The sequence below is a fragment of the Dermochelys coriacea genome, chromosome 13 (assembly GCF_009764565.3).
Source record: "Dermochelys coriacea isolate rDerCor1 chromosome 13, rDerCor1.pri.v4, whole genome shotgun sequence".
In the NCBI taxonomy this organism is placed as follows: domain Eukaryota; kingdom Metazoa; phylum Chordata; order Testudines; family Dermochelyidae; genus Dermochelys; species Dermochelys coriacea.
This window is the reverse complement of record NC_050080.1, coordinates 11,138,439-11,161,206: the sequence shown is the minus strand read 5'-3', so window position 1 is coordinate 11,161,206 and position 22,768 is coordinate 11,138,439. Positions and strand designations below refer to the sequence as shown.

The 22,768-nt window shown below is 39.8% G+C and overlaps 1 protein-coding gene and 1 long non-coding RNA gene across 9 annotated transcripts in view; one reads left to right on the top strand and one right to left on the bottom strand.

Annotated features, from left to right (window-relative positions):
• GNAS (GNAS complex locus) overlaps positions 1–14,295 on the top strand; it is a 276,404-nt gene extending 262,109 nt beyond the window's left edge. For 7 of the 8 annotated variants that reach the window (XM_038369574.2, XM_038369571.2, XM_038369572.2 and 4 more), the window contains 6 exons: positions 3,538–3,611; positions 5,877–5,935; positions 6,991–7,111; positions 7,626–7,756; positions 8,710–8,777; positions 10,185–11,581. In XM_038369574.2, coding sequence (XP_038225502.2) covers positions 3,538–3,611; positions 5,877–5,935; positions 6,991–7,111; positions 7,626–7,756; positions 8,710–8,777; positions 10,185–10,331 — 600 coding nt within the window. In that variant the 3' untranslated portion in view covers positions 10,332–11,581. Of the gene's footprint in view, positions 1–3,537; positions 3,612–5,876; positions 5,936–6,990; positions 7,112–7,625; positions 7,757–8,709; positions 8,778–10,184 lie in introns of all 8 variants that reach the window. The other variant, XM_043496122.1, reaches the window with a different exon arrangement.
• On the bottom strand, positions 13,370–20,635 carry LOC122456538. The gene is made up of 2 exons (XR_006275476.1): positions 19,419–20,635; positions 13,370–19,187 (listed from the first exon to the last, which is right to left on the bottom strand). It is a non-coding gene; the product is annotated as an uncharacterized LOC122456538 (long non-coding RNA).
• Positions 20,636–22,768: the final 2,133 nt, after the last annotated feature.

Here is a 22,768-nt window from a genome sequence, read left to right as displayed (position 1 = left end):
TTTTAACAACGAAAAGCACCAGTGTGGACAGCATTCAGTCAGTGGGGGACGTTCTCCTGCCAACAAAGCTACTGCCCTTCACTGGAGGTTGTTTCATTTAGTCGCCTGGAGAGCTCTCTCCCAGCGACAGAGCGACTACAGCCCAGTGTGCATCTTACAAAAGCACAGCTGCAGTGTTAGTTTTCCCAGAACTGTTTCAAGCAACAGTGATGAGGAGAGACCAATTTGCATCTTTTGCTCTTGAAATTACTTGGGGGTCAATTTACTCATTTATCCTTCTAAAAGCTGAGTTTCTTAAAAACTATTTTTTCTTCTTTTTTTTAAAAAAAAATTGGGATCAATTATCTGTATTAAAAAATAAACACAGATTACCTGAAAAGTTTCTTTTTGAATTACAAAGAGATTAGCCTGCAGATATTAAATCATAAATGTAATGTTTCAATTTTATATTGGAGGCCAGTGATGGGAGAAGCTTTGTGTGTAATTATTAATTATGTGCTTGTTTGGGACCACTGACTTCAGTGGAGCTTCATATATGTGCGGGAGAATGCCGATGTGGAGTAGTGCTTCTCTTCAGACATTTTGAAGATGGCCACTTGTGTTTTGAAACTTGCACCGATTCTAGAGCCTGACAGCTTCTAGTTTTTTCATACTTCATTTGTTAATTATCGGATAATTTTTTAAAAAAATTATTCCTAACAAATGGATCTAGTTAGAATATTTCATCATACATATATCAAATATAATAAGTGTTCAAGAAAATTAGCAAGTTTGCAACAATTTGCTCTTAAAGAAGTGTCTGTAAATTGCAGCCATTTTGTTTAACTATTTAACAGTATTGTCTAACCTTTGGATTTTGTATAGCAGTGTGACTCTTTAAGCTTAAACAGTGACTAACTTATGATTCTTTTAATATAAGATCAATGCAATAAGGGAGTCTCTTTTAATGCACTCATCAATTCTTTAATATTCTACTCCATTCTTGTGGTCTTATCTATATGGTCCAAATGTAAGATCCATTTGTAACAGTGCCCAGTACAGTCTCAGTAATACCAAGATTAGTAACCATGGTAGTTTAAGTCCTGGATTTTAAAAACCTTCAGTTAGATACAAAATTATGTTTCCTGATAGGCTTCAAATAAATTAAATCTTGAAAGTTCATGTTCTAGCTATATCTATTTGTTTCTATGTTAATTACCCTTTAGGCCAGTGGTTCTCAAACTTTTTTTTTTTCGCGGACCACTTGAAAATTGCTGAGGATCTTGGTGGACCACTTAATGATCTTTCCAAATGTTGTTTGTACCGTTAGCTAACTATTGTAAAGCTCTTTGGATAAAAGTGCTATGTAAAAAGACCTAAATAATAATTAACATGATTTTGTTCTACAAAATAAAAGCACACAACTCATATTTTAATATCAGTAGTCTCTCCCCCACCGTGGCAGCCACCGAGCTGGGCTGGAAAGGAGGAGGTTCTCTCACCTGCAGCCACAGCCCTGGAACTGGAGCAAGTCTCCTCTTTCTCTGGCTGCCGCAGCCCTTCACATCCTAAAATCCCCCTACCCCTTCTTCTCACCCCACTCCCCCCCACCTCTTATTTCCCCCACCTCACCCCACTGCCACACCTACCCTCTATTCCCCCCAAGGCCACCACCTCACCTTACATGTGCATCTTCTCCAGGGTCCAGGCACCTAATTAGTGGAGTCATGTCTGTGCGGCTCCCCACTAATTAGGTGGGCGGCCCTTCATTCTTTCGTGGGCGGCCACCCAGCTGCATTCCTTAGAAGGAACTATCCGCGGATCACCTGAATGGAGCTCGGACCACAGTTTGAGAACCTCTGCTTTAGGCTGTCTGCTTTCCAATCCATACAAAACACCTCTGGTGGCTTTTGCTTATTATGTAGGCCAATATCACAACTTTCTGACTTCATTGCTGTCTCACTTGTTGGCAGCTCTGGGGATCTGATTGTTTTGTGTGTTTACAGGAAAACCCTAATATGATCACATTTTTAAAAATCTATTTCACATAACATTCCATCATTTGAGTTCCTAGTTCTTAGCAATAATAACATGAGCCTCATGCTTTCCCTAGTAGCCAGGTATTGGGAAGAAGGGGAGAAATCTTCCATAAAGTGCCACTTTATTAAGGTTATTGCAGCCCAGTGTCTGGAAGCTCCTTCTAACCCTCCTCTTGCAAGACTTAGCAACACTGGGTTTGGGGGAGAATCCAGGCTGCAGTCTGTTTAGGGCTTGGGAACAGGCCTGGAAGTGTGGGCAAGTTCATGGCCCCCAACCCCTCAGCCAAAAGCATTTCTAGGAAGTGTAGTGTCAGGGGGTGCTGGGGTATCTAGGCCTCCCCAGCATGACACATGGGGAAGGGAAGCAGAAAATAAGCACATTTTTCTCTGATAACAGGAGAGACAGCGGATGGAGGCAGGAGCTGGAAGTGTCTCCCAGTGATTGGGAGAGCTCTGTCTGCTTACATCTCCTTTAACCCTCAAGTCTCTGGGGAGAATCAGGAACCTCAGGAGGAAGAAGCCTCTTGTGTTTGCTTTGAGCTTTAATATTAGACTTTACAGTTTGGTTTTAAATACTGCTTCCCTGGGGCAAGTCTGGGTTCTCTGGAGAAAGAAACCCTATGGGAAGAGCCATGTTTGATTTAAAAGGAACTCCAGTGGGAGGCGAGGCGTAGCCATTGGGGAATGTCAGCCAGATACATTCCTGAATGTATGAAGCCATAATAATTTTGGTTATTTGGTAGATTGTTGCTCCTTTTTTGAACAAAAATGTGATGTTTGGGATGACAATTGCTGTGTGGCATCTGTTGTCCTAACTATGCTTCACCAAGCTACAGGATAAGCAAACAGCAGTGTGAGCTCAGTTATCTATTTTGAAAAGCTTAACGTTTTATTATCCATATATCAGCATGTTAAGCATCTACTTTTCTCAAGGTGAGCCTGTTCCATGTAGCCTCTCAGTCTTAATCCCTCACTATAGGGCATGGTGCTGTCTCATGTGGGGAAACAGAAATGTAGGTTATTTTGCACTCCTGTGTGACAAAGCCATCCACTATTCGCCTGCATGTTTAATTTTGTTGTCTTATGCTCAGAAGTTTATAGTCTGATTTTTAAAGGTGGTGCTGAGCATTCACTGCCCCTCTGTAAATCAGTGGAAGTTGTGGCTCATCACCTGAACGTCAGACCTTCAGTGGATTCTTATAAGATTTAGTAGAGCTGAAGGCCACATCCTCAGAAGTGCTCAGCACCTGCATTTGCCATTTTGCAAATGTTCATTGCTTCTCAGGATTTGGCACTCGGATCCTGATTGTGCAAATGCTTGTTAAGCATGTGTACAAATTTTTAGGATGGGGGTCTTTGATTCTCAGCTTCACCCAACTTCACATACGCTCCGTTTCTCTACAGCACTGAGTACAAGAGCAGCTCTCATCAAATTATTATATTTTCTTTTCAAATTTTGAGGTTTGAAGAATAATCAAATCACTGCTTTGAATAAATGACTTTTTTTCTTGTTCTCTAGGACCTGCTGAGATGCAGAGTTTTGACATCAGGAATTTTTGAAACCAAGTTTCAGGTGGACAAAGTAAACTTTCAGTAAGTATCCTTCTTCATTTAGTATTCCAAAGAACGACACCTGGCAAAAGTGATTAGGCAAAGAGGAGGAAATGCCATTATAGGCCTGTTTATATGCTGGAGACAGCATTCGTATTGCTGAATTTAACACTTAACGGAAAGCAATTATTTTCAGATACTTCTGTCTAGGAGCTTTCCATTTTAAGTTTTAAAAACACCATGGGAATTGGCCAGCCTCTTTCTGCTTTTGATTTAATGCCAAAGAACTGGTGGGTTTTTTTCACAAGTTTTGATAAAGTTTTTTGATAACTTGATTCTCTTTTACTCTATCTTTCTATAAGCCTGAAAATAACTTTCCTGCTGATTCTGCTTTTTTTAAATGGCAAACATCTTTTCTTCTGTTTTAATGCAGCTGACTTTAAAATGGATACTGTTTTGTTTAGCAACAAATGTGTATATAGCATTTTATCCTACCAAAATATCTGTTTTGTGCATTTGTATCAATTTCTCTGATAATGCAAAGCCAGAAGAGGAAGCAGAAAATGCACTTTTGTAGATAATATTAAAATAATGGGGCCATGTCTAGTTTTTTTTAATTGCTCAGCAGTAGTGTTAAAAGAAGATGTATACAAAAACCATTTTATTAGACCAATTCTGCCCTCTGGTAAGGGTTTGCAGCTCTCGTTGTTCTCAGTGGAAACTGCATATAATTTGTCCCACAGAGCACAGTTTTTGAAAGTAGTCACTTAGGCCCCAATCTGTACAGGTGGGCCACTGCTTCTGAGTGGAGCCCTCCTGACTTCGGTGGCACTTGGTGTAGGCTATGGGGCCAGCCTAAACATATCTCACTTTTAAGATTGGGACCTAAAATTGTTCTCTGGGATCTTATATTTGCTTCAGCACTAGGAGTCTGTCTACACTGCAATAAAATGCCCATGGCTGGCCTGTGTCAGTTGACTCGGGCTCGTGGGGCTCAGGTTGCGGGGCCATAAAATTGCAGTGTAGATGTTTGGGCTTAAAATGGAGCCCGGGCTCTGGGACCCTGACCCTCACCGGGTTTCAGAGCCTGGGCTCCAACCCAAGCCCAAACATCTACACCGCTATTTGTGGCTCCACAGCGTAAGCCTCCCTGCAATAGCAAGTCACCTGACCCAGGCTCTGAGACTCACTGCCACAGGCCTTTTTGTATTATCTGCGCTGTTACCTAGATTCTTTTTCCCGAATCTCTTCATTTTATGACCTAATCTCTAATTTAAACTCTGGAGTTGGTCTGTACTCTGCTTGCCTTTTTAATTCTGTTTTGGTTTCCTATAGTTTTCCTTTTCCTCTTCTTCTGTTGCCTTTCATATTATCTCTTGGAGAGTGTCTGTCAACCAGTTTTATCTAAATATAAAAGAACAGAGAAACTTTTCTTTGAACTGCTTCTATGCCTCCTTTTCTTTCAGGTCTGTCATGTTCCATATATAACAAAAGTTTAAAATCAGTGTACTGACAAAGCCGTCCAAAATCTGTGTGTATATCAGAGTAACAGAAGGTGCACACTTTTTGCCCTTTTCCAGTTTATAAGAGCTTGTGCTTAATGGTTGTTTGATGGCCTTGACCCAAAAATGCTGACTTTTAAATATCAGTCTGATATTGTTGAACCTAGATCTACAGTATCTGTGTCAGGAAACCTCTCATTGTAGTAGTTTTATTAAATGTCTCTTTGATCAGTGAGGACAAATAAGAACCCTGTGATATGCTTCAGCAATTCTAGCTTTTCTTGTCTTTTTAATGCAAAAGAGGGAATGGGCTTGTCTACATAAAACTTGGTGGGCGGCAAGCCAGGTATGAATGTATAACTCACTAAGTCACTGTGTGATCCTGCTACCACGTATTAAAAGTTTGATAGTGTGCTGTGATGTACTGCTATTTTAAATAGAACTGTAAAACTTTTAGTGTGCCGCAGAGAGTCTATCCACATGGACAACAGTTCATGTGCAGTTGTCTTGCGTTTCGTAGATTTACACACCAGCTTGCCACACACTAACTTTTCATGTAGCCCTAAAAGTACATCATTACTTTTTGGGGTGAAAGCCTCTTTGCACTGACAAATAGGCTGTTACTCCTACCTGCAAGTTCTGGCAGTCCTTTGTCTCATTAGGTTCTAAAAAATGGGGAGTCCTGAGGTTGTTTACATGCTCTGTTCACATACAGCATTTACCCTTATTTTAAATACTGTATGTCCGAGTCAGGAGAGCAGCGGTGTTTTTGTACAGTAAGTGACTAAGAGTTTTTCCTCTTTAGCATGTTTGATGTTGGAGGGCAGCGAGATGAACGCCGAAAATGGATCCAATGTTTCAATGGTAAGATTTGGGATTTATTTTTTTTTATAAAATTTAAAAAATAGAAGTTCATTGCAATATTTTAATGTAAATAACAGCACATGATATTTAACTCCTGTCCTCTTTAGTTGTCTGGAATCATAAGATATCTCTTTGAACAGACAGATTGGCTGGAATTTGTATCATCATGTAATCTATTGTAACTGTTTTGAATGTCTTGAGTGAAAATTTGGGTGGGAAGGAAAGCAAGCTGGGTAAATTAAAATAGTTTATCCAAACTTCCTGCTGCCCCATACTTCCTGCTGTCATTTAATAAGTTCTCCTTTTTGTGATTTGCCCATGAATTTCCAAACTCTGTCTGTTCTGTCTTAACAAGTGAAGCGCTACATGTCTTCTGGAGAGGTACAGCATAAATACGGATGATCAAATTAGAATGCCACATTATTGTGTGTAAGAGAAGCTATGTTCCTGACCCAGGAGATGCCACTCTTCCAAGTTAAGAGTGAACCATTGCCACAGTATGGTGTTAGGGAGCCCTTTGGAGGTTCTGTCTTTTGGATAAGTTGTAAAATTGAGGTCTGGAGTGGCACTGCTCATAACGTTTTCCACTGAGTTTTGAAATTGTTGCACCTTCTTAGGCACCCGTGTATTTCTGTAGGACAGCTTTTAAAATAATCGTATAGAATGTGTTAGGCCCTGTCTAAATTGACCAGGAAAATGCTAACCACCTTGCTGGGGAAAGCTCCTTGCTCTAGAATGGCACTTAAAAGTTCTCCGTACTTTTCTCGATAGCTGGACTGTTAACACTTTTTTTGTGTCCTGGCCAAAATTCATTTTGAGTAATCTAGTCTTTCGTAAATTCCCCCTGTAGTTTAAATTGTCCATAGTCCTCTGTGTCCTGAACCTAATGTGTGTGAGTTTTGTACAGCTGCTGCATTCCCTCCCCCTCCCCCCCAAGGTGTCTGTATATAAGTTGTGTGTGAAGCATTTCTTTTGTGCACATAATTTTGTAAAGCTAGATCTAGTCAAAAATGTTTGGGATCTTGATGTTAACTACTGGGTGTTTCTTGATTTAGATGTGACTGCTATCATATTTGTGGTGGCTAGCAGTAGCTACAACATGGTTATACGAGAGGACAATCAGACCAATCGGCTTCAAGAAGCACTAAACCTCTTCAAGAGTATCTGGAACAACAGGTCCATGAATTGAAGTTTCATCATTAATTTCACATGCATTAGTAACACTGTGTTATATTGATAAAGTTAATCTTTGGTACAAAGTGCACCATTTCTGTTTCTGACATGGCCCATTCAATCATTTACCTTTGATCTCCACTGTAAACTTGCTATATGGAATACTAACATACAGTATTAAAATCTAATGGAAGAAAACTACACGGTATTGGAAAAATGGTAGTCATAAAATTGGAAAAAAATAAAATAAGCTTAAGAGAAACTGTGATAGTACAGAATATGAATATATTCTCTAAAGCAGTGGTTTTCAACCTTTTTTTATTTGCAGATCCCTAAAATATTTCAAATTGAGGTGCGGACCCCTTTGGAAATCTTAGACATAGTCTGTGGACCTGCAGAGGTCTGCGGACCACAGGTTGAAAACCACTTCTCTAAAGTGTAGTGCATTATGTTTTTTGTTGGTGGTGTTTAAGCTCAGCCATACATTCTAACAATATTTGGCTTCAATATTCTTTAGGTGGCTACGGACCATTTCAGTAATTCTTTTCCTGAATAAACAGGATTTGCTAGCAGAGAAAGTTTTAGCAGGGAAATCTAAAATTGAAGACTACTTTCCAGAATTTGCTCGCTACACTACACCAGAGGATGGTAAGAGCATTGTTCTCATCTTTTTAATAAACCAGTATCATCAAAGTACCACTTCCTTGGACTATAGTATATGTTAATTGTGTACGTAACATTTATTGGAAGTTTCAGATAAACTTTAAAGCAAGCAAATTTCCAGCTTTGAAAGAATGTTCAATACTTTTCGGACAAATTGTCATTTAAATGCCTCTTCAGTCCCAGTAGAGGACATTATCTGTTGGACATACACAGAGGCATCTCAGCATACTAGCGTTTTATTACGCACTTCGTTGCTGGACTCCACTGCAGCCTCAGTGCAGTGGTGGGGTGCAGCAGTGTCCTTTGAGGTGCAAGATTCCATGGGAACACCCTTGCTGTGTGTGACAGCACTGAAGGTTCATTTTGTCCCTTATCCCAGGTGTGGTAGGTAGAAAGAAGTTAGAATAACTAAGTGCGGTCAGTAATGATCCTTTTTAAAAAATAAATAAATAAATAAAAAGACTCTCTAAGGAAGTTTCCATCTCATATTATGTGGTTACTTATCAAATAAATATACTTGTTACAAATTCATTCTCTTTAATGCCCATCAGCCTTCCTTTATCTGCAACCAGAGTAGTTCAACTCAACCCAGTCAATGGCATTAGGGGACATGTGGTTATGCAGGTTACCTGTAAGTTTCTAACAGAAGCTCATATTTGCACTAATATTTCCTTAAATTCTGACATGTTCCTGACATTATGGGCACCATCATGTTTTGTTGCTTTCCTGGAGTCTTGTTGTTTTAGATACCATATTAGAGACTAGAACTATAATATTTTATGTTAAGAAAATTGTTTCTATTGCAACTGAGCAGAAAACAAAGACTAGTTCATAAAGTTGATAGTCAGTGGGTAAGTTATGATTTTCAGAATCATTACTATGAAACTCCTACTTTAACAAATGCTTATTGTATTATTTATTTATTTATTATTAACTAGCAACACCAGAGCCTGGTGAGGATCCCAGAGTTACAAGGGCCAAGTATTTTATTAGAGATGAGTTTCTTGTAAGTATTTTCCTTTTTCTATGTATGTTTTTCTGTCATACACTTAACTGTGTTTTAATATTGCAGAACTGTTTGCCTGCTCTTACAGTAGCTTATATTTAACCTGTGTGCTATATAATATACCCAAATAGAGGTTTAAAAGATGTTGGGTTTTTTAGTTACTTTTCATATATTTGTTTAACAAGATACACAGTTAAATGATTAGAATAATTGTGGAGAATCCATAATTCTCAAATGGGAGATAATGGGTGAATCCCTAACCCCACTGACCTCAGTAGCAAAACTCACATTGACTTCAATGGGAGCCAAGATTTCATCCACTACGTCACTTCTAAAGGAAGTTGTGGTTCAAATCAATATATTATCTGCTGAATATAAATATTTTCCTGTATCGTTCCCATCATCTCATTAGCCAGCTGATTAGTTGTAGTAACAATTGTTTAAGTATTTGTACAATAATGCATCCAATGAAGTGAGCTGTAGCTCACGAAAGCTTATGCTCAAATAAATTTGTTAGTCTCTAAGGTGCCACAAGTACTCCTTTTCTTTTTGCGAATACAGACTAACACGGCTGCTACTCTGAAACCTACCTGAATTGGGTGTCATTATTATTAGGGATACTGAGCATTGCAATAAAAATTGGGACTCATCTATACCAGAGCCAAAAAAAATACTGAGAGACTGTGTGTAGTTTGTGAAGAGGGGCTGAAGATTCACACGCAGGCAAAATCCAGCATTCTGGAGGGGGAAGTTCACTATGGGAGTTGTGTGGGCCAGTTCTGTCCCACCTGCACATAAATTTCCCCATTAATGTGAATCAGTGAAGTTCTCTTATCTCTGTAGTTACAGTTCAGTTCCCAAGTTTCCAAATACTCAATTTTTCCACATGCAACCCTGTTCCCCTCAAGTTAAATCCTTGGGGTGAAAACCTGATCCCACTGAAGTCAATGGGAGTTTTGCCACTGACTTCAATGGGCTCCAGATTTCATCTTAGAACAGCAGTTCTCAAACTGTGGGTCAGGACCCCAAAGTGGGTTGCAACCCCATTTTAATGGGGTTGCCAGGGCTGACTTAGACTTGCTGCAGTCCTGGGCCGAAACCTGAGGGCTTCAGCTCTGGGCAGTGGAGCTCAGGTTACAGGCCCCCTGCCTGGGGCTGAAGCCCTTGGGCTTCGGCTTTGGCCCCCACCATCCATGCAGCGGGCCTAGGGCAGGCTCAGACTTCAGGCCCCCCCCTTCTGTGGTTGTGTAGTAACTGTGTAGAAGGGGGTTGTGGCGCAATGAAGTTGGAGAACCCCTGTCTTAGAACTTACGTAATATCCTCGCCAACATTCAGCTGAGGCTTGAGAGCATAATTTTTCCAGACAATTTTATTTTGACACACAATTTCTCTGTATTATTTCTACAGAGAATCAGCACAGCAAGTGGAGATGGAAGACATTACTGCTATCCTCACTTCACCTGTGCAGTGGATACAGAAAACATCCGGAGGGTTTTCAATGACTGTCGGGACATTATTCAACGGATGCACCTTCGCCAATATGAGTTGTTGTGATGGAGAGCACTTTTTTCTGTGTTTTGGACTCCTTATTCCTTATTAAAAAAAAAAAAAAAAAAGAAAAACAAAAAAGAAACAAAAAAAACCTTTGCCCACATAGGGTGGAAGAGAACTGTTGCAGTCTCCCTCTGATTTGCACCCCTCAACTTTTTCTCCTTGCTGGACAATAGCAGCACTTCTAAGCTTGCTTGTGTCCCCCTCAGACAGTTTGAGATGGCACCTAAAACTTAAAGGCCATTTTCATGGTGGGTTCCCTAACACTGTTGTTAACAAAGTTAATTAATTAATTAATTAATTAAAGGCTCTGAATGTGGAGCACCTGCAAGGATTGGGGATAAAATTAAAAAAGTAAACAAAAAAATGGGGAGAGAAAACCTTAGGTAATTTAGCACTGTTGTGGGCATAATGATATAACCCATGATTTCAACTTTGTATCCATTCACTGCATCAGACAAAAGAAGGTGCCAAGTCACAGACCAAGTTTGAAGACAGACACTTGAGTTTGGTTCTCTGACTGTAATGTGGCTTTGAACGGAAATACTGACAATTCTACAACAGACCTAGACAGTGCAAAAACTAACCGCTACCTTTCAGAAGGGTATTTTTAAATCCAGTCTTGGTGGTCTTAAGATGACCATGGACGTTATGAATTGAACTGCATATGGCCTGTGATTGCAGAAAGAGTTAACCACACACTGTTTTCCGTTTGTCCACTGATGATCCTGTCTGCTATAAAAATCATTATCTGGACTTTAGTCCTCACGGTCTTTCCCTTCTTTTTCTTCTCCCCTGCCCTCATTTTTTTATTTTACTGCTGGATTATTATTCTTGTACAGACTGTAAAATGTATTATTTTGTACAACTTTATTGAAAAAATAACTTGTAGAAGATCTTTGTGCCTTGATTATGGCTGTACCTGTACAATGAGCTAAGATGTAAGTATGTTTGATTGCGCTGTACAGCTTTGTCAACCCTATCTGCAGCATTAGCTCAAGGTAGGGAAAATTTATCTGTAGTTTAGTTTTTCTGGTTTATAAAAGAAGGAAAAATACTGTTTAGTAAAAAACAAAAAAACAAAAAAAAAGTACAAATTGTGCAAACTTAACCACTTTAAAAGTGAGGTCTTCAACAAGTGACCAGATGTTGCAGCATCATGCTTTTTAATTTTTAGCTTTAATTCATTTAAATCTCTATCCAAATGCAAAACATGGCTTGTTTCTACATAAACCAAATTTTGCTACAAATTATAAATGTTAGTCTTTGGTCATTCATAGTCCTTTTCACAAAAGTCAAAAACAGAACAAAAGCAAACACATAGGCATCATGCAGGTCTGCTGACCATCTGTAGACTGGGCCAAACACCCCACCAAACTCCGCTATCCTGCGTGGGCATAATACTACAAGAATGATAAAGTGTATACCACCCTTGGATTTGGTCACTGAATTCCAGTTTCAAATGACATTTTTATCTCTCTTTTAATAAAGAGATATCTTAGAACCTTTTTATTTTATATTAACTATATAAGTAGCTTAAAGTGAAGATGTGTGGATTTTTTCTTAAACTTGAATAATTTATGCAAATTATATGCTTAGAACAACATGTGGTACAGTAAAAAGAAAAAAGAGCAAAAATCACTGTAGCAATAAGAGAGCATGTAATTTTAGTAACTACTACACTGCTTTATATTTTATACCTAGGTGTTTTATGTCTCTGAGTGTATTACTTTTTCATGTGTCTAAACCTACGTGTACAATTTGTACAAAGTCAGAAATTACAGCTGTAATAACACATCTAGAACAGTGTTAGCATATATTACTCAAACGCCCTTCTCCACTCCCTTCCTCCTACTTACTCCCCCAAACCAATCTGGATCTTAATGCAGTGAATTTTTTAAAAATTACCTCTTTGCCTTTCACACTGGCTTTTTTTTCACAAGATGTTAATTACTTTTTGGGAAGCGGTCCAATTTAAATTAATGCTAGGGTGTGGTCAGCAATGTCTGTGTGGCTAGATTTGCTACAGGTACCAGATGCCTTTTTAATGTTACAAACTGTAGCCATTCAGAATTGAGAATTTTTTGTTGTTCTTGCTTTTGTGGCTTCCTTTAATGAGGAAATTAACCACCTAGTCCATTTTAACACATGTAGAAAGCAAGGACTTAGTGTTGGTAATAACTCATTCCTCATTTGGTTCAAAATTACTAGTGATCTTTCAGAAGATGTTAAATTGTCTTGAAACTTTGGCTGCAATTGCTAATCAGATTTTAAAAACCTGTCTGTCCAGTTCACAATTTGGAAAGCTGCCACCTGAGCCTTGTGAATCGGTAGAAGAGCCTGATCCAAAATAGCCCTCACATTCTTCTGTTGGTTTCAGAGTAGAATCACAACCTGGAGGTTAAGGGTTGGGGTTTCAATAGGTAAAAGTGGGATGGGGAATAAAAGGAAATAAAACATGAGCCTTAATTTTTGTTACAGGAGCAAAAAACTTTTAAGTTTAGTGCCAACCCTTATCTTTTTAAGCCTGGAGGGAGTTGGTGGAAGCATCAAATTTTTTATACAAGTGGAGGAAATCTAATGGTAAGGAATGGTTTCAGAGTAGCAGCCATGTTAGTCTGTATTTGCAAAAAGAAAAAGAGTACTTGTGGCATCTTAGAGACTAACAAATTTATTTGAGCATACGCTTTCGTGAGCTACAGCTCACTTCATCGGATGTATTCAGTGGAAATGCATCCGATGAAGTGAGCTGTAGCTCACGAAAGCGTATGCTCAAATAAATTTGTTAGCCTCTAAGGTGCCACAAGTACTCCTTTTCTTAATGGTAAGGAATGTAATCTCTGTTCTGAGAAAAAGAAAGCACCTCCTCTTAAAAATAAAAAAAACAATGTCAAACTCCTTCCTCTGACAATGACAAGGATACACAAGCGTATGTAACAAAGAAGAAATATATAAGACAATACCATTTTAAGAAACTTTTCTATAAAGCTTTATATGAATGGAAATGTTTAGGAGATGCTTTTTTGAGAGAGAGAGAGAGAGAGAGAGAGAGAGAAAAGGCAGTGTATTGAAAAGTCAGGTTGCACATGTATGGAGTGTGTGTGTGTCTTAATGTCTCAGTATTGCCTTTGTTAGTTTCTTTAGTAGTCCATGCAGTTTGGTGGCCTGGTAAACGCAAGTCTTATTTTTAAAAGCTTTTCCTTTTTGTTTTGTTTTTATTTTTAATACAAAACCATAAAGCTTTAATGCTTGCTATTTAATTAGTAACTGTGTTTTCTTCTGTCTTTAATTTAGTAGCCATAATTTGAAGTTATTTGAACCATTCCAACTTAAAGCTTGCTTATATTTTCTTAGTTTTGTTATTTTCCCTCCCTTTCCCTCATTTATTTATTTGAACTTCTTGTTTTCATAATTGAGGACTTTCACCTTTTGTCTCATTCACCTGTTTGGGAATTTCTGACCCTTACATCCAAGACTTTACTCATTCTACTCAGTATTCATTGATGCTGAAGTGTAAGATACCTGCAAATGTAAACACTACCACTTCTATTAATAAAAACAAATACAGTGTTTTAGGGGCACATTTGCATCACTATAGTTAAGGTTGTGTCAGTATTTCCATTATAAACCCATAGCGGGAGTCTATACCTTGGCACCAAATTGCCCCAGGCTAAATCTTGCCATACAAGGCTTCTGCTCAAACATGATTTGGAGGGTTGGTTTTTAAACAATTTCCAACACAAACTTTTGGTTCTGTTTTAAATTATACAACTGTTTTGTTGGACAGGGGTTGATTTTAAAAAAATGGTTGGTTCAAGATATTTTTGGCACTTGTATAACTCAAAAACGGTTTTGATTTAAAACATAACCTTTGGCAAGCCAGTAATCTACCATATGATCTGATCACTTTGGGTATTTTGTAAAAATGATGATAATAAATGGTAGCAGTGTCGTGGTTTCAAAATCAGCTATGGTGCATTTGCAGTAACTTATTTCAACCCAAGGATTTTTAACAGTGTGGACTTAGTGTATATGTGCAGCAGCCAGTGTGATACAGTCAATAGTCATGTTTCCAGAGGTGCTTTCTACGGTCTGTTAAGGGAAATAATCTATTAACTGTGGAGGATTTACCCTACAAACCCAGTTAGCTCAGACAGCATCAACAATGATTTTTTGTCACAGGGTGACATCCTGGCCTGACAGAAGTCAATGGGAGTCGTTTTCTTACCACTCACTTCATTGGGCCAGGATTTCACCCAAAGTGTGTGAATGGGGACTAACATGAGGAACAGGAGCTAATTCCTGTTGTCTCATATTGCACACTATCAAAATTGGTACACACAGAAGAATATTTTTAACCAATAAATCTATGCATAGATTTATCATTTGTTTATAGGCGTTTTTGTGGTGCTTATCACTGTAGTATCTGTGCACCTTATAACCATGAACATTCCTGTGAAGTGGGATGTTTGTATTAAATCCCCATTTTACGAATGGGGAAATGAGGTACAGAAAAATGAAATGATTTACCTAAACCACACAGGAAGCTGGTTGCAAATTTGGGGCTAGAACCCAGGTCATTGGAGTCCCAGTCCAGTGCCTTAACAGTGAAACCATTGGTTATTGGTGCTATATAAATGCTGAAGGTAGATTAAAATAATTATGAGCTATCAAATAATACAAGTTACATTGGAGGAGAAACCCCCCTCTTTATGCCTTTTCGTACAATACATGTGTTTATCCATGTTGTCAATCTTAGCACTGAATCCTTTTCCCTGTGAAGTCAATGACAAAACTCCTGTTAACTGTAAAAAGCAGAATCAGGCACATTGAGTGGCATCAGTGGCGGCTGAGGGCAGTCATTAACTTACAAAACTAGACCCTTGTTCCTTCATAACGTATGTTGTGTTTGTACCACTATAGGCAAAATCTCTTTGCATTCACAGAGGAAAACTGTACTCCTCTCCTTCAGCTTGGTGTTTCTGAAAGTTCAGCGTTAGGGGGAGGAACCTTCTTCTACTTTAACAAACTTAGAACAGTTTTTGAAAATAAAATAAGTTACAAAGGGGATTTCTGAACTTCAGTTGGTGAAACTCCTGACACCAAAAAATGACCTCATTTGGAGACTGGCAAGGTGGGAGTTCCAGCATAACATACCGAACTAGTTTCCATCCTATGTTAATATTGGTGAAACCATCCAAAAATGAACTTAATCGGTTTGTTTAAATATTAAACATGCAAGATGGTATTTCATTTCTTAGGTCAGTGTTAAAGCAGGATGGGAATGCTTTTGAGTATCATTCTGTCAGTGTCACACAGAGGTCAGTAAATGGCAGGCATCAGTATTGGGCTCATAATAACCGTTGTACATAATTGTATTTTCAGTTAAATATCTTTATTAATGGTGAAAACTGCTTTTCATCCTGTCTACTTTTAATGTGCTGAGCAAAGCTGAAAAGGATTTTGGGGTGATAGTGAATCATAAAGTGAATATGGATCAACACTTTCATGCAATGAAAAAGGCTAATATTCTGGGGTGTATTAACAGGCAGAGCAGTCCCTTGGGTAGGGTGAATCAGGGCAATCGCACTGGGCCCTGCGCTTTGGGGGACCCCGCAGGCCAGTGCGATTGGCCACCGTGATCGGTCCCGGAAGACATAGGTGCAGGAACTATGAGTGTGGGGGATGATGCAGCACCTCCAGGCTCTCGGCTGCTGGCCTGGGGTCCCAGCTGCTGCCCTGCATGCCCAGGGCTCTGCCCAGCTGCTGATGCAGAGCAGGCCCCCAAGTCGGCGGGGGCTGATTTGTACCAGGCCCCGCACCCCCCTAGGGACAGCTCTGTTTACAGGAGTGGTGTATGTAAGACATGGGACATAATTGTCCCACTCTACACAGCACTGGTGAGGTCTCAGCTGGAGTACTGTGTCCAACTTTGAGCACCATCCTTTAAGAAAGTTGTAGACAAATTGGAGAGAGTCCAGAGGAGAGCTGCAAAAATGATAAGTTTAGAAAACTTGACGTATGAGGAAAGGGTGAAAAAACTGTGAAAAGAGAGATGTCTCAGGGTGGACCTGATAGTCTTCTAATATGTTAAAGGTTTTACAAAGAGGTCGGTAATCAATTGTCGTACATGTCCACCAAGGGTAGGAAAAGAAGTGATGGGCGCAATGGAGAATTAGGTTAGATATTAGGAAAAACCTTCTAACTATAAGGATAGCTAAGTACAGGAACTGGTTAGTGAGAGATGTTTTGGAATCCCTGTCATTGTAGGTTTTTAAGAATAGGTTAGCCAAACACTTGTTGGGGTGGTCTAGATTTACTGGCTCTCATGGGTTTCAGGTGAAGCCCCCTGCCCTGCCTCTTCCAGCCGAGGCCAGGCCCCCACTCGCTGCTCTCAGCCCCTCCACGTGGCCCCAGCCAGGGCGGGGGGTGGGAATGGCTGAGAGCTTGGTAAGGGCCATGGGAGGCCCGGGGCTGAGAGCTTGTCCAGGGTCAAGCCCTAAGTCCCAGCAGGGACCATGGTGAAGCTTTCAGCCCTTGCTGGAACTCTGAGCCTGGAGCCTCTCCTCCCCTGTTCCGCACCTTCCCTCATGGCCCTGCCCCCCCACTTGCTCTTCTCAGCCCACACACACACACTCACTCACTCTCTCTCTGTGGCCCCAAGACTTGCTCCTCCAGGCCTCGGGCTATGGAGAGGGGAGATTTTTCTGGGAACCCCAAATTGGCTGGGGTCCTGTAGGCCCATGCAGTAATCTGCCATTGCCACCATCTCCCTGGACAGTGCAAGGTTTGGGAGGCTTAGCCTCCCCTAACCTCCATTACGTGCCACCCATGCTTGGTCCTGCCTCAGCGCAGGGAGCTGAATTAGATGACCTCTTGAGGTCCATTCCAGCGCTACATTTCTTTTATTCTAAAACGAGCACAGTTTAAAGCGATTCTTCAAAGAGTGACATTGTGGGGCTCTGTGTCCATGTCTGTCACTGATTTCTGTATCAAATGTGCTTGATCGTTAGGGAAAATGCCTTTTTACTTGTCTGCCAGCCCTGCAAGTTTCCATCTTGTGCGTCATCACCAGTAATAACAGTTCACTGACACCTATGCAGTGAGATGTAGTTGACTGAAAGTTGGTAAACAATTGTCTTGATGAGGAACAAGATAGAATAGAATCCACAACTCATTCCATCCCACTGGCTCTGCATTGCTAATATGAAAAGCCGCAAAAATTTACTTAGGTCAATAAAGTTTGAAAACATGACCCAGAATAGACCCATGTGTTGAGTAAGAAGAGATGCCATCTTTATGTAGTCACTTATCAAATAGAGCTAACTGCACTCTGAGGCTGGAACAAATGCAAAGAATTTCAAAAGTTAAGGCTTAAACACCTCTCCTCTCCTCTCCTCTCCTTCCTTAACTCACGTTGGTTCTTTTTGCATTAAAATGTCATGTAATAACTACCCTGTGCTAATGTCAAACCTCTGCAATACCTCATCAAGGCGTGAGTAAGGACAAATTGAGTGCAGGCTGAGGACAGAGGTAGTGGTATTTGGAATTTGTTTGATTTTGCTGATTTGTTATATAATCTAAATGTTTGTTACTTTCATTTGACTATAAAACATGAAGTATGGTATTTTTCCTTTTGTAAGTGTCCCACTCTTGATCCCATGTAAGAATTAGCTTGTATAATTCATACAAGCAATATTCCAGGGTGAAGGTGAAGGGCAGGCAGAGAACCGGGTTTGTCCCACCAGGATCCTAAGCACCACTTAAATTCTGTGAATGCAGTATTGAGGACCCTTTGAAGGGATTCCCATTCAAGTTCATTTTCACTCAGTTACCACTCCTAGATTTGCCAAGTCAAGGAGAATTTCCATGGAAGGGAGTGAAAAAAACCCAATAGAGACTGATGGACGAAGACACCTTAAACCTTTTATAAACCTAGAACTCTATGAAACAATGCAGGTATCTTGGGAAGAGTCTGATGATTCTCAGTAGTCATAATCTGAGTTCTGCTGTTTGCTTCAAGGCACCATCTCCAAAAGGGAGTCCAAGGAATAGATTATATGAAAGGCTCTGGAGTTTGCCCTGATTTCCATTCCCGCAGGTTAGAGCCATGCTAGGCTGCAAAGTTCCACATGTATAACGGGCTCTGCGAGCCCAGTGCTCATACACACAATAGCATGTTAATAACAGTCCTGTGCCTAAAATTCCACCGCAACCAGGTTGTTTGGTTCAATATTGTACCCCATGAGCCTCTACTCTGCTCTTGGGAATACCACTGGGTTGTGCCTCTTTCTTTTCCACAGCTGCTTTGAAAGACGCAGGAGACAGCCCCATGAAGAATCAAAGGAACTGGAGAAAATGAGTTAAATAGGCATTTAATGCCTTTGTCGGGGGTAGAAAAACAAAATTGGGAGGAATTTTTCATTCCTCAGAGTAAGTTTCTCAAGTTTGGATCATTATAAAACTTTTCCATGACAATGGGAGCTAGTTCATTAAAAAGATTAGGAGGCCCTAAACTGAGGAATGTGACTGAAAAACATAAAATATCCAAGTTACAAGGGAAACCTTTTAAGGGAAGCTTTTAAGTAAAGTGTAAGCATTCTTATGCACATGTAACGTGAAGAGATTGATTGGTGCTTGCTCTGGTATTGGGTAACATGGTTTTGCTGTAGGTTCCATTTGAAAAGCAGCTGCATGTATTGTGAGATTCTGTTGTTTAGCAATTTACAGTATGTAAAAATAGTTTAGCTGAACATTTTAAAGAGGTATTATAATTGTGCTGCTTCGTCTCTAATCAGTGGCCACTCATGCTCTCTTCCCCCACTTTCTTGTATTGTCTCTAAAGTATTTCCCAGATACCTAGCATAACAACAGGTTTCAGAGTAGCAGCCGTGTTAGTCTGTATTCGCAAAAAGAAAAGGAGTACTTGTGGCACCTTAGAGACTAACAAATTTATTTGAGCATAAGCTTTCGTGAGCAACAGCATCTGATGCATCCGATGAAGTGAGCTGTAGCTCACGAAAGCTTATGCTCAAATAAATTTGTTAGTCTCTAAGGTGCCACAAGTACTCCTTTTCTTTTTCCAGATACCTAGCGAATTGTCTTCGTGTTGCAGTGTTACCCTTAAATTGTGAATCTCAAGGTCAAAAAAGTGCTTAATCTTGAGCTTTTCTTCCAAGAGGAAGAACCCTTCAGCCACATCTCATTAGCCTAACTTGATGCTGCTATATTTTCTTGGTGGATTTGAAAGCTATTAGAACCTTCTTATCTCTATTTGAATGTATTGACTGGGTCTTAAAGGGCTACTGATTACTGAAATACTAGCTTCTACTAAATGAATACAGTGAGAGGTGGGGGCAGGGGTAATTAGGTTAGAGAGAACAATTCCAGGGTGGAATGTGTGAAAACACATAAATGGAAGACAAACTTAGGTATGAAATCAGCTCTTCTCCTTGGGGTTTGTTTTTTGTTTTATTTTTATTTCCCTGATAAGCTTTAGTTTGCAACAAATATTTCCCAGTCTTGCATAAAGTCAGGTTGGTCACACTCACATTCAGCTCTCTGATACAATACCTAGCACTTGCATAGTGCTTTACTAATCCTCACAACAGCCCTGTGCAGTAGGAAGTCTAAGGCTAGCAGGTATAGTAACTTGTTCAAGACCACACAGCTACTTGATTGCAGGGGTTGAATTAAACTCAGGCATTTGACAGTCCACCCATAGCTTATTCCTCTGGACCATGTTAGCCTCACATATGAAAGAAACGTAGTGTAAATAACTGTGCAATTAAGAGGGGAAGTCCTGTTTATTTATTTACTGGAAAATGAAAAATCTCTAGGACATTCAGGTAAATTTAAATGCATTCATTATAATGCAACATTAAACGTTGCATTGAAACCTTGAAAAACACCAATGCATACAGGAAAGTACAATAATTCCAAGGGGACATCAACATTGTTTCTATTCAGAGTTGTAAAAGCATAGTTTGCAAATTGCAAGTTCTAGTAAACTCAGACTATTTAGTAACAATTTAACTGATACATTGAGGCTGTCTTTCTTATCTCATCTTGCCTGCTGTTTATTGACCTAGGGGGAAAAAGCCTGGAGATCATGCTTTTTCTGCAAAGGGTCATTCAGCTAAAGTTTGACTTTGGTGCAGTCCCTAGTTTTCCTCTCCAGGAAAGTTGGAAGTAAATGCTTTGAGTATTGTTCATTCTTATATATAAAAAGGTGAAAATTAATTTTCTGTTACTGTAATCAAAATAAAGAAATCCAAATATAAAAAGAGTTAAAAACTTCTTTTAATGTTAAGATCCAGTCATTGAAAGTGCTCATGTCAGTTATTCTTAATATTTGATCTAATGATGGCATTTGCTGCTGTGGACTATTGAATCCTCCTGCACGGCCTAGGTGATAAGTTTAGGTATTATAGCAAGACTGTAATTGTCACCCCCAGAGGACAGTAGTCCTGATCATTGTCATTGCGTGAATTCTCAACCTGTACTAGGAATGCTTATGGGGACTACGAACAGAGTGTGTTGACTGTGAAGCTCTAAACATAACAGATCTGTCCACTGGCCAACACCCTACTTAAGAGGTGCACATGTCGGGGCGGGGAGGGGGAATGGTATTCCCACACATGCACACACCTCCCTGAGATCTGCTGTGCAAAGCTCCTTTATTTGGGCTTTCTGTAGGGAACGAAGATTTGGTCCTAAACCTATAGTTTGTGTGTGTCAAATATAAATTATTTATATCTCCACGATATGAGCCAGCAATGCCATATATAGATTTTAGTGACCATTTATTTACTTTGATATAGCTTTCACTGACATCTTCCCTGTCCTTCCTCTTCAAACCCTTCTGTATTGTTTTATGACTCCCATTCATTGCCTCATGTCTTCAACTAGACAGTAAGCTCTGTGGGACAGTGGCCATGTCTTTCTCTATTACAAAATGCCCAAGACACTCTTAGATGCTATAAAATAATAAACCTCAGAACTGCAGACCCAGTGCCATCACAGACCTTGCCACCTTCCAAAAGCAAGGCTCATTTCTTCAACCTGCCCTCTCTCACAAACACAGAGCATCATGCACATTTAATAAAGAACACAAAACTGCATGGCACACACAATTCTTCCCATAAGGAGAGGATGAGAGAGAATGAACCACCTGTGACATGTTAAGTCATGTCACTTATTGCACTACTGGAAGATGCTTGGATGTTTGTATGGCACCCTAGCACAATGGGGCTCTGGTACATGGCTGGGGCTCCTAGGTGCTATGGAATCCAAATAACATGGTGATGAAGATGGCACAGGAATCTGTTAGAATACAATAGTACAGCTGTGGGAGAAAGAACATATTCTATTCTGGTTTGTGCATTATTAACTGCATTGTTAACCAAGTTCCACTAGCAGAGCCTAATTCTGCCCTCTGTTGACAGAGAGATTGCAAAAGTGTAACTAAGGGCAGAATTTGGCCTGTAAAACTTATTTATTGGAAAAAACTTTTTGCACCACATGTGATTAACCTGTGGACTTCATTGCCACATGAAATCATTGAGGCCAAGAGTTTGGTGGAATTTGATAAAGGCTCTTCAAACTTCCTCTTCAAAGTGAAAGGATTGTAAAAATTTTAACTGAAATCCAGTGTTTGCAGATGACTGTAACTACCGCAGAAATAACTTGTATCATAACTGCTAAATATTTGCATGGAAAAACCTCTTGGGTATAATCCAGACACTTATTTCAAATGAGATAGGATAAAAAAAAATCATCCCTCATGCTTCAAAGCAAATGTCAATACTAACTGATAAGGGTGAGGAAGACGCTTCTCCTCACTGTAGGTTTTTCAGGTACTGTCTATGGGTTTCTTGAACATTGCCATCTGCTACTGGCCGCTGCACTACATGGATAATTGGTCTATTCTAGTTAGACAATTCTTGTCTATTTATGGTGATGCAGTAGAAGCAAGAAATAACTGAGCTTACCTTGCCGGACTGGCATTTAAAGGAAAACACATTTTTACCTATATACTTAACTTATTATATAGGGAATCAATAAGATCCACACAGACCTGCTACCATTGTAGTGTCACTTGTCAGAGTACAGCCACATTTTAAGATGCATCCACTTTCGATAATTGGACTGGACCTTTCTGTTCCATTTGTCAAGGCTGTGTTGTTTTGTTTCCCAATACCTCTCTCTAATCTTGTCTCCATTCCCTCAATGGTTTTCTGGGACCGTCTCTCCCCGATTCTTTCCTTATATATAACCACCAATTTTCAGCCACTTCCTTCTTGCCGCTATCCTGCTGGCTGAGGGAGACTAGAAACTTCTTTATGAGAGTGTCATTGCTACTAATTAACTAGCCAGAGGGGTTGGTGTGCAGTGAGGTAAAACACTTCGTCCTTCCACCTTCCCCCACTTCCTTCCAG